We start from the raw sequence: 12018 nt of genomic DNA on the forward strand, positions 1-12018 counted from the left end.
CCATGCGCAGAGCGACCAGAGACGGTGCTTTTACCCTGTTTAATACGTTCAAGGTATCATTTGGGCCGCTCGCTGATAACCATTTGAGAGCGTTGCTATGACCAGAAGCTTTGGAGCGACTTTTCTCTTGCCATGGTTGAGTCGTTCGGCCGTTAACCAATTGGGCGATAAAGTGACTCGTGATGGCAATCCGAAAAGGCTGAACATGGGGTAACAAAATCTAGCAACCCGACAGACCTTACTCCATATGTCCATCAAAATTCTCATGATAGTCAACTAGCAGGTGTATCCCCAGAGCCTATATTCAAATAAAAAATGGAAGAGAGAGCCCTGATACCGGTGACGCTTCCACGAGAAAACCCGACTGTTTCGTATTGGCAAGACCCGCCAGATGGGATTGCTGATCTTCGTTCAACAGCTGAACTTCCTCCAGATGCAGATATAGCTATCATCGGCTCCGGTATCAGCGGTGCATGTATCGCATATAACATTCTCACACGGTCACCGCACACAAAGGTGGTCATTCTTGAAGCCAGACAAGCATGCAGCGGCGCAAGTGGACGGAATGGTATACATACAACCATGGCACCTGCTAGACAGTCGAAAGTAAAGCCATGCTAACCCCTAACAATACATAGGAGGCCATACAAAAGCAGCTTCATATATAACGTTTGCTACACATGCGGCTGCCGTGGGCATAGATGAAGCAGTCAAAATCGCGAGACTCGAGTATAATACTATTAAGCAAGTACATGCCTTTGCTAGGGAGCATGGCATTCCTTGTGATAGCCGTGAACTCGAAACTGTGGATATCATCTATGATCAAAAGGCCTGGGATGAGTCGGTGCAAACCATTAATGTAATGCGAAAAACCATGGGAGAGGATGACCCTGCTAGCAAATATACCCTCTGGAGCAGCAAAGACGCGGAAGAGAGGTTTCTCTGCAAAGGAGCCGTCGGTGCCATTACCTACGAAGCTGGAAGTATCAATGCATATAAATTTGTTATTGGAGTGCTGAAATTATGTCTTGCAAAGGGTGTAAATCTGCAGACTGGAACTCCTGTTATCGGAATTACTTCGAGTTCTGGCGGAAATGATGAACCAAGCTGGGCCATCTCGACTCCGCGAGGCCGGATGATGGCTTCTAAAGTCATAATGGCGACTAACGGGTACACGGCTGCCTTATACCCGCCGTTACAGGGCAGGATTGTGCCATTGAAGGGTCAGGTCACAGCACAACGCCCCGGAGCAAGCATGCCCAAGGATGGACTTCCTCGCTCGTATTCCTTTGTATATGCTGGCGGATTTGATTACATGATTCCTCGTCCCCAAGATTCCCAGTTTCCCGGCGATATAGTGATAGGGGGAGGGTTCACCAAAGGAAGAGGTCGAGGCCTGTATGAGTATGGGACAATAGATGATACCAGTCTTACGCCAGAGATCAGCGGCTATCTAGCTAGCAGCACGGAGAGCTTCTTTGGCGACAACTGGGGTGAAGACGACACTGAAGGTAGAGTACGGCGGGAGTGGGCTGGCATTATGGGATATAGTACCGATGGATTTCCGTGGGTTGGTGACATCCCGGGGGAACCTGGCCTATACATCTCAGCTTCATTTCAAGGACATGGTAATGCCTTCTTCTTCTGTCTCGGCTGCTTTTTGTTACCTGCCATTTTCTAATATATTCTCTGCAGGTATGGTAATGTGCCTTCTATGCGCAAAGGCACTTACCAGCATACTATACAACGACGATAGGGCGTCCTTGTCTACCTGGTTCCCAATCGCCTTCCAAGTCACAAAGTCTCGCCTAAGTCAGTAGATACGCATAGCTAGATAGCTGAGAAACAAAGGTACCACTTGTATGCCACTAGGCCTAGTCATATAGATACATGATAAGAGGACAAACAGATACATCGTTGTAGAAAAGAGAAATGCCAGATCCAACCCGGATATTTTTGTGTAAGCTTTTTTTCATCTTGGATATCAAGTTAACCCCGTCACGCCGGTGTAATGAAATTGACATAAAATGCAAATAAATCAGACCTGCCAATATGAAATGAATAAGGTTTGGCAGTAGGGTGCAGGAAAATGTAATTTGGAAATTATTCTCAGATATACTGATATCTTCGATATGGTATGATCAAGGCTTGATGTGAAGCAAATGGCGAGAGAGAAGAACAATGCTTAGCTGTCTTTAGCATCAACCTTCTTAGCTGGTCTCTCCTCGGTATTGCTGTTGGCCTTTGCCCCGGAGTCTTCTTCACGGCTGCGCTTCTGGCCATTAGTACCTCCATTCTGTTGGGATTCAGTCTTGTCACTAGAGACCTGGATGACAGGGACGCCGCTATAACAAAAGACCAAGTCAGAATTGTGTCTATGTAGGTTGTAACACACCAATTGTGAACATGAAAAAACATACCGGCTGTCCTTCTCAGGCTCTGGACGTTTTGCCTGGGCTTCCTCTCTTTCTCCGTTACGGTCACCGTTGTTTCGGTCACCACGGCCCCGGCCACCGCCACGACCGCCTCGACCTCCGCGACCCCCACGACCTCCGCGGCCTCCACGGCCTCCCCGACCACCTCTTCCGCCAGACCGGTCACTAGGCTTGAGACGGCCAGCTTCTATCTCCTTGATCTTCTCGTCACAGTACTGTTTCTTGCTCTTAATAAGCAATTCTGTGGTCCCCTTCCACTTTGGCTTTGGCTCAACTGCCAAAAATGCCTTTTGGAGGTCCTCGGTCTCAAATTCGACAAAGACGCTACCTTTGAATGTCTTATCCATGGCGCGTCTAAGACGGACGGCATTGGTGGGACCGTAGGGGGTAAAGAAGGCTTCAATATCGAACTGGGTGCTGGGCTCCTCTGGGCCGAATCCCTTGGCATAAATGCTACGATGCATGGCTTTATCCTCGAAGACTTTGACAGCTGATGAATCGGCCGTCTCCTTAATGGTGTCTGGGAGAGGAACCTTGCGACGCACAGCTTTGTCGTCGTCTACCAGTTCGACGAGCTCTGAGGTCTTGAGGGCTTCGACAATGGCACTGAAAGGCTGGAAGCGGCGCATTCGCTTGAAGGAATGAAGAAGAGCGAGCTCGACGGGCTTGTTCTCGCTACCACCAACTTTGGAGAGGAGGAACTTATCCATTGGGAGGTTGGAGTCAGAGAAGTAGAATTCAACCTACCAAAGAGTTAGTAAAAGCAAAACCGCATGCGGGAGTAAAAAGGCAATGGCTAAACTCACCTGTTTTCTAATCTCAGTCGGATCATCTGTCTCCTCCAGGGAGGAAGGGTCCGACTTGATATTGTCACGGTAATTGATGCGCACCCCTCCACGGCCACGACCACGGCCGCTTCCACGTCCCTTCTGTGTCTCTGATGCAGTCTCATTTGACAGAGCTTCTTCGCCTAGTTTCTTAGCAGCCGCAACAATCTTGTCCTCCTCGGCTTTTTCAGCGTCAGCGCTGTCTGGCTTGCTGGCGTCGTCCTTGAGCTCAGCCAGGACTTCCTTCACATCCTGCTCGGCAGCCGCATTTTCGGCGGTAGCGTCCACGGTCGCGGCTACTTTCTGCTCTTCTGCCATTCTAACTGTATCCTGGAAATAGGCCTGGTGCTGGTCCAGTAGAAATGGTTATCCAGTTAGCTGCTTGAGCCTCAAAGACTAGAAAACTGATATCACGTCTCTACCACCGTCTGTGCGGGGCTCTGGACACTCAAAAGGGCACAGAAATAAACCAGAATAGATATAGATACCTGTTGCGAAATTGTTTTGTCTCCCAGTCGAAGTGATCGCTCAGTGCCCCTTCCAGTAGTTAGTTGTCTTGCCTGAAGATGAGCAAAAAGCTTCGCGCTTGAAGCTGCGAAGAAAAAAAAATGAATGACACACAAAGTTCTTTCTGGGTGTTGTAATATCAATACGAATATTTCACCGGAGGTAAACACGTGTTATTGCTGGATGTTACAATACATGACGCATATGTATTTTTCCCTCCCTATCTCGTTTATCGATAAAAGGCTCCATTTGCGCGGAGTTAATAAAGCAACTAAAGTAGTAAATATAAAAGAGCCGGAGATACGAAAAGAAAGCCATGCATATATTTCCTGAGATGCAAATGCCCCGAGATGCTCAAGGCGACTGGGTTGGCCTGGCATAACTTATGTTTGATTGGTGATGACGCCCTTCTACCAGAATCAAGCAATTGACTCTTGACTCTGGAATCATGCACCGATCGTCTGCGATGATGCACTGCAACCTGACCGTTGCTCTTGATTGGGCTTTCCGGCCGGCTGGCGGAGGGAACCTTGACAGCCAGCAAAGCCCAACGTGGATGACTCGCCAACGCCGTTTGTCTTAAAAGATCGATCTGAGACATGCCCTCCGACTCTGCGTTATACGGACTAGTAGTGGCAACGGACAAGTTGTCCTCGATCTACCCTCCCCCAATCCAATTGCAGAACAAAATGTCCTATGATTTGTTGGCTCTATCTGTGGGCTGATCAGGGCTCGTGGGGAGGACCCTGGCTCTGAAAAATGCCTGGGTATGGCTGTCACGCAAGCAGCTAACGAGATCCGTCATGTCTGACTGGAAGAATAGAGAAAAGCCCCCTGGTTAGCATTGCTGTATACTATTTTTTGCTCACTGCAGCCCCAGAACGGCGTGCTGGCCAGCGGAAAGTGAAACATCTCCATCGCGATTGCCCAAGGAATTGTACTTATCATGTCCTCTGTCTCTGGGCTTCTTTTTCTTTTTCAAAAGGTTGCAACCCGCGCGGTGCGACCCGCGCTTTCTCTCCCTTGATATCAACTATTTAACTCAGACTGCTGGCCCGCACCAGTGGATATTCCTCTGGCGGTGTTCTTTGTGCTAGTTGCTGGAATAACCACCTAGTAGTCATCTACCACGCTGGCCGCCGGTTCGAGGCTCGAAGTGTGGCTAGTTAGTGATTCTAGTTGGCCGGCGCTCAGTTGTTTTCTTTATTTATCCTTCTTTATTCTTCTTGCTCTGAGAGTTGACGGCGGTGGTTGCAACAGTCGTCCTTTGAGGTGTGTCGATGTTGATACCAAAACGGGACGAGCTTCTTCACCCAGCGCCAAAAGAACTACACCAACACACACCATACGCAAGTGACAAAGATACCAAGATACGCCGCCAAAAAGCTTAGCTACCAATCGTAGCGTAAGACCTGAGACCCTCCATCACGTCTCCTGCCTCCTGTAGGGGAGACTGCAATACCTGGGAGGAGAGAGCTGTTACAATAACGGGTGGGAGTCGAGCCCTCTGTTGAACCTCGAAAGCGAGACAGCGTTCTTATATATTCACTTGGCAAGCCGTTCACGAGATTTGTTGAAAGGAAGGGCGGGAGGTTCGCCGTTTCATCCACGCTACGATGGTAAACTCTGACGAGCTGTTGGCAGAATGGCCTATCAAGGACGTATGTTATCCAGTTGTCCCATGGCTCTCAAGAAGAGATGATTGTATGAGCTAATGCTGTACTCATTATCTAGATCATATACGTGGCAATTATAGGGCCTGTCATGCTTGCGGCCTTCCTAGAATGGTTTCTATGGCTTGCGGCCTTCTTATACTGCCTGTACAAAGTCTTCGTGAAAGCAGAACATATCAGTGTGAAATTCCTCGCAATAATCATGATGATAGCTTTCACTGCGCTCAGGTTAGTTCTTCCGCCTCGAAGCTCCCCTTAGGCTGCCAGATTTAATAAGGATGAATTAGAGGCATTTTCCTTCCAGTCATGGTCGTCACACTCCCGCTACCGCCTGTGATAACTCAGTACTTTCCTCATGAACTGGTGTCATTTCTACAGTGGTTTGCCTTTTGGACTTTCGCAGTCCTGCTCATCGTTCCGTGGCTGTTCTGTGTCTATAGACTTGTTACGAATTCTCTAGGTAGAACCAAACGCATCAAGGAGGTCCTCGATGATAAGACTGCACCCAAAACTGTCGTTGTTATGCCAGTGTACAAAGAGGAGCCTGAAGTTCTACTCAAAGCTGTGAATTCCGTCGTCGACTGTGACTACCCTCCTCAATGCATCCATGTGTTCCTCTCATATGATGGTGACGAAGTGGATGAATCGTACCTCGCTGTTGCAGGCTTTCTTGGAATCCCATCTGGACTTAAGAAATACCCAACCAGTATAGACGTTTCATACAAAGGTGCCAGGGTCACGCTATCCCGATTCAAGCATGGAGGGAAGCGTCATTGTCAGAAACAAACATTTCGACTGATCGACAAAGTCTACGCCAAATATCTGTTGCAAAACGACAATCTATTCGTCCTATTTATTGACTCGGACTGTATCCTCGACCGTGTGTGTCTGCAGAATTTTATGTATGACATGGAACTCAAGCCTGGGAGCAAACACAATATGCTGGCAATGACCGGTGTGATTACATCAACAACGAAAAAGACCACCCTGATCACACTATTGCAAGACATGGAATATATTCATGGACAACTGTTTGAACGATCTGTGGAGTCTGGATGCGGTGCCGTTACGTGCCTCCCTGGAGCTCTCACGATGCTTCGTTTCTCCGCATTCCGGAAGATGGCAAAGTACTACTTTGCAGATAAAGCCGAGCAGTGTGCCGATCTATTTGACTTTGGAAAATGCCATTTGGGAGAGGACCGATGGCTCACGCATCTATTTATGATCGGGGCTAGAAAGAGATACCAGATTCAGATGTGTACCAGCGCATTTTGCAAAACGGAAGCGGTTCAATCTTTCAGGAGTTTGTTGAAGCAGCGAAGGCGTTGGTTCTTAGGCTTTATTACCAACGAAGTTTGCATGCTTACGGATGCGAGGCTATGGTATCGATATCCACTGCTATGTATTGTCCGATTCATGCAGAACACGATCCGAACCACGGCTTTACTCTTCTTTATAATGGTGATCTCGGTAATTACCACATCTAATAAGATTCAAAATCTTCCTGTTGGGTTCATTGCGGTATCTCTTGGATTGAATTACTTGCTCATGCTTTACTTTGGATTGAAGCTTCGCCGTTTCAAGGCTTGGTTATACCCAATCATGTTCCTTTTAAACCCATTTTTCAACTGGCTCTACATGGTTAACGGTATATTCACAGCTGGGCAACGAACATGGGGTGGCCCACGAGCAGACGCAGCGGCTGTTGACGACAACACATCGCCAACTCAAGCAGCTGACAAAGCTGAGGCTGCTGGAGATGAGCTTAACGTAGACCTAGATACGTTCCCCCCTACGGCTGAAGGCAAAGATCCAGTTCCAGTCCAGCCCCCTGAGGGTGCTGAAGGTCGATTCACTGCCCCTATACTGGGTCCAAATGGATGTTACCAGAATACCAATGCATCGGGGCTCACCCTCCCTACACATTTCACCAACGGTGCTGGCCTGGAGTCCCGGCTTTCTTTGGACTCTACCTTTACTACAGGCTCGAGGGCGACGTCTATAGGCTGGCCATGTGGCGTTGAGTATCTTATTGACCAGAATCAGGATAGCGTTTTCATGGGTGCCGAAGATCATAAGAAGATAGAGATAGCCCGACGGAGCGCAGCTCTCGGCAACCGTGAGTTCTCCATGAGCGATTCGGAGCTGGGCCACTTCCCCAGCCGGCCAGTTTCACCTGCCCGTAGCTCCCCATCGAGTCTAAGGAGACAATCCTACGAATTCCCTACCACAGACGGCCCACTGGGAAACGCACCATTTGCCAGCCCTGAACGCCCCTGCCGAGCCCGTACAGCAAGAAGTTCACGCACCAGACGATGCTCGGACGGCCCTGTCCTCGAAACACGCAGCCGTGACTCTTCCAGCCTTGTCCGCGAGAGCCTAGCACTGGAGACTGACGATGAAGGGACGTCAGAGGAGAAAAGGGGCCGGCAACGAAAGCGCCTAAGCAAGCCTCCGCCAGGCGGCATCACGAAGAAATGACCTAACTAGATTCATATGGCAGTAAACAGGATGTTTAGTTTTCACCTTCTGTTTCTTCACTTTCTCCCTTTTTTTGTTCGATACTTAAAAGTAGACTTATCATAGATGCCTTCTCTTACAGTACCCTGCCTGTCTGACCGTCTCTGTGTCTATCTCCTTCATCTACCAAAACCAGGCGTCCTCGACGTCTTCTCTATCAATCTCTCTTCGTCCTTTTGCTTCTAGTAAAAACCAGAACCTTCGATCACGTGATGCCAAGCTTAAAGTGCCAGCAAAAAGTGTAAAAAAGATGAAATTTTTGTGACGAACAAAAAAAAAGAAAAAATAAAATAAAATAAAATAAAAAAAGCCGCCTTTTTGTTTCTCTGCGCCCATAAAAAGGACTCCCCCCCAAGAAGCAACAGCAACGCAACGGCTTGTCTTGTACTAGAGAGCGTCGACCTACCGAGTGTCCGTCACAGACAGTTGGACTCGCTATCTCTTTTTGACCGGAGAGAAGAGAATCAGAAGAAAACGGAAAAGTAAGTGGGATCTGCTTTTTGTTGTTTGTCCACCGCCCGCCATATTTTTTTTGAGATTGCCCCTCCATAGCTATCGACTTTGATATCGCTATCTGAAGCGCAGTTTGGCTGTCGACATCCCTCTATGGCGTATTTGCTGCGACCCTGGGTGCTTCTAAAAGGTGTTGAGAAGGGATGTGCAAGTATATTCTTCCATTATGGCTTCAACTTGCATGGTTCAAGGTGAAGGGGGAGGGAGACACGGCTATATCCTACGTTGATATAACAACAACCGCCCACCTCTCTCACGTCCCCTACCAATCTTCTGGCATATCAACTAGGAAACCAAGGAAACCAAGAGCAAGGATAGAAGCCTGAATGTGAAGAAAGAGTGCCATTGCTATTATCTACGGCCCTGTGTTGTGTGTCTGTGTGTGTGGCGCTACTTCACTTGCACCTAAAGGGGCTGCCATATTGTGACCATACCTAAAACTCACCTCTTCCCATTCACACCGATTACTGCCTTCCCATCCCTCTTGACTTGCATAATTCTATCTTATGTGCTCTGTGAATGCAGGTGGAATGCATTGTTTGCTAACTGTTTTATAACTACAGATAGCTCAAATACACGAATATTAACGCATACATTTCGCCATCATGAGTGTCGTTGGTATCGACTTTGGTGCCCTCAGCACTAAAATCGGTGTTGCCAGGAATAAGGGTATTGATATTGTACGCTTGTCCCCCTCCTAGAAATCTTGGTTCATCTCTCACTGACCAAAGGCCCTTGTCTTGCCGAACCCCATTAGGTCACAAATGAAGTTTCCAACCGATCCACCCCGTCCCTCGTTGGATTTGGCCCAAAGAGCAGATACATCGGTGAATCAGCCAAAACACAAGAGATCTCCAACCTGAAGAACACCGTTAGTTCCTTGAAGCTACTCGTTGGACGACAATTCTCCGACCCAGATGTCCAGTTGGAGCAGGAATTCTGCTCTTCCAAGCTGGTTGATGTTGATGGCGAGGCTGGTGCTGAGGTTACCTATATGGGCAAGAAGGAGCAGTTCTCTGCTACCCAGCTTGCTGCCATGTATCTCTCCAAGATCAAGTCCACCGCATCTGCAGAGCTGAAGCTGCCTGTTTCTGATGTCGTCGTCAGTGTTCCGCCATGGTTCACCGACTCTCAGCGCCGTGCACTCATTGATGCTTCCGCGATTGCCGGCCTGAACATGCTCCGTCTTATCAACGACACTACCGCCATTGCACTTGGCTATGGTATCACAAAGTTGGATCTTCCAGCTGAGGGCGAGACACCTCGACGTGTCGCCTTCGTTGATATTGGCCACTGCAACTACTCCTGTGCCATAGTTGAGTTCAAGAAGGGAGAGCTTAACGTCAAGGGAACCGCCTGGGACCGTCATTTCGGAGGCAGAGCTCTGGACAAGGCCCTCGTCGATCACCTTGCTAAGGAGTTCAAGGAGAAATATAAGATTGATATCAAGACCAACCCCAAGGCCATGGCACGATCCTATACAGCTGCCGAGAAGCTAAAGAAGATCCTGTCTGCTAATGCCCAAGCCCCCATCAGCATTGAGTCCATCATGAACGATGTCGATGTCCGTGCTATGGTCAAGCGTGAGGAGCTCGAAGAGATGATCAAGCCACTCCTTGACCGTATCACTGTTCCTCTTGAGCAGGCCCTCGCCGAGGCTGGCCTTAAGCCCGAGGAGATTGATAGCATTGAGATGGTCGGTGGATGTACCCGTGTCCCCTCTATCAAGGATGCCATCAGCAAGTTCTTCGGCAAGCAGCTCTCCTTCACCCTTAACCAAGATGAGGCCGTTGCCCGTGGCTGTGCTTTCAGCTGTGCTATCCTATCTCCCGTTTTCCGTGTCCGTGACTTCTCCGTGCACGACGTTATCAACTACCCCATCGAATTTACCTGGGAGCAATCTCCAGATATCCCAGACGAGGCAACCTCCCTCACCGTCTTCAACAAAGGCAACATCATGCCTTCCACCAAGATCCTTACTTTCTACCGAAAGCAGCCATTTGACTTAGAAGCCCGCTACTCCAAGCCAGACATGCTTCCTGGCAAGACCAACCCTTGGATTGGACGCTTCTCCGTTAAGGGTGTTACCGCTGATGCCAACTCCGACTTCATGATCTGTAAGCTTAAGGCTAGACTTAACTTGCACGGTATCCTGAACATTGAATCTGGATACTACGTTGAGGATGTTGAGGTTGAGGAACCTATTCCTGAGGAGAAGAAAGAAGGCGAGGTAAGTACATCCATTATGCCGGCGTTACCCCATGCCGCTAACTCATATCCCTTCCGGTTATTACGACAAAGAGCGTGTTTTCTAACATAAGAAAACTATGGAAACAGACCATGGATACAGACGATGCCAACGGTGAGGCGGAAGCCAAACCAAAGACGCGCAAGGTTAAGAAGCAGCTCCGCAAGGGAGACCTCCCGGTCGTTGTCGGATCTGCTTCACTTGATGCTGCTGTCCGTGAGAAGCTGACCGAAAAGGAGAATGCCATGTTTATGGAGGACAAGCTCGTTGCCGATACCGAAGACAAGAAGAACGAGCTTGAATCGTTCATTTATGAGCTTAGAGATAAGATTGATGGCGCCTATGCTGAGCACGCCAGTGAGGAGGAGAAAGAGAAGCTCAAAACCAAACTCACCACCACCGAGGTATGTTGGCTCTCATAAAGTATAGCTATAAGACCATTTTTACTAACATGGGTTTATAGGATTGGCTCTATGAGGAAGGCGAAGACACCACTAAGGCTGTCTACATGTCCAAGATGGATGACCTCCGCTTCCTTGCTGGACCAATTGTGCAACGCTACCTCGACAAGCTCGAGGCTGAAAGACAAGCAGCACCCCCCAAGAAGCACATTGAAATCAAGGGTGACACCGGCATGGACGATGCTGATGCGAACGGCGACTCCAAGATGGAGGAAGTCGAGTAAACCGGACGCACGCACAAACGCACGCATATGAGAAAAATGTTTATGAGACGGATGACCTTTCCACTTTTTCTTTAGCATTCACGACATCTTGGAGGCTGTTGTTTGCACTACTTAACACATCCTACCGCTTCCCCTCTGCCATTCCCATGTTTCATATGTTCCTACAATGCAATGGCTTTTTTTCGCTACGGCTTTGCTTTCATTTGCTGTTTTCTCTTCCTCTTTTTTTTTCCAATACCAAGGTCGTCTGTCCTCTTGCCCATTTCTCGCCTGGTTGGCAGGTATAATGAACAAACAAACAGAAGGGTTAAAAGTGTTAAAATCGTTTTTAATTACACGGATAGAGGAATACAGAATGAATTCACTAGAATTTTATCGTTTAGCAGCTTTCGTAGATACTTTTTGTTTCTTCTACTTTGCGCTTCCCGGTTTTATCTCGGCGTTTAGGGTGATGGCCGAAAGAGGTAATTACCTCGGCTCTTTCGCGGCAATCAAAAGCAACCTCCGCCCTTTCGAGTCTCAGTCTTCGTTATTATAAATATCGCACCACCAACAAGGCCACATTCCCTCCTTCTATACTCTCTCTAGATTGAAAAATCACATATTCGCA

The 12018-nt window shown here is 48.4% G+C and overlaps 4 protein-coding genes across 4 annotated transcripts; 3 read left to right on the plus strand and 1 right to left on the minus strand.

Moving 5' to 3' along the window:
* Positions 1–315: 315 nt before the first annotated feature.
* Positions 316–1820, plus strand: MGYG_01787 (hypothetical protein; the record flags this gene model as incomplete). Its single annotated transcript, XM_003177676.1, has 3 exons — positions 316–568; positions 639–1628; positions 1696–1820. The coding sequence occupies 3 exons, from the start codon at positions 316–318 to the stop codon at positions 1818–1820; spliced, it is 1368 nt and encodes a 455-aa protein (XP_003177724.1).
* Positions 1821–2185: 365 nt separating this feature from the next.
* Positions 2186–3580, minus strand: MGYG_01788 (lupus La protein; the record flags this gene model as incomplete). The annotated part of the gene is made up of 3 exons (XM_003177677.1): positions 2186–2345; positions 2421–3178; positions 3242–3580. 3 exons carry the CDS (start codon positions 3578–3580, stop codon positions 2186–2188), a joined length of 1257 nt encoding a protein of 418 aa, XP_003177725.1.
* A 1805-nt stretch (positions 3581–5385) lies between these two features.
* MGYG_01789 (chitin synthase D) lies at positions 5386–7923 on the plus strand (the record flags this gene model as incomplete). Its single annotated transcript, XM_003177678.1, has 3 exons — positions 5386–5430; positions 5504–5670; positions 5730–7923. 3 exons carry the CDS (start codon positions 5386–5388, stop codon positions 7921–7923), a joined length of 2406 nt encoding a protein of 801 aa, XP_003177726.1.
* A 1157-nt stretch (positions 7924–9080) lies between these two features.
* MGYG_01790 (hsp88-like protein) lies at positions 9081–11408 on the plus strand (the record flags this gene model as incomplete). Its single annotated transcript, XM_003177679.1, has 4 exons — positions 9081–9155; positions 9233–10705; positions 10813–11127; positions 11187–11408. 4 exons carry the CDS (start codon positions 9081–9083, stop codon positions 11406–11408), a joined length of 2085 nt encoding a protein of 694 aa, XP_003177727.1.
* Positions 11409–12018: the final 610 nt, after the last annotated feature.

The sequence above is a fragment of the Nannizzia gypsea genome, genomic scaffold (assembly GCF_000150975.2).
Source record: "Nannizzia gypsea CBS 118893 supercont1.1 genomic scaffold, whole genome shotgun sequence".
Lineage (NCBI taxonomy): Eukaryota > Fungi > Ascomycota > Eurotiomycetes > Onygenales > Arthrodermataceae > Nannizzia > Nannizzia gypsea.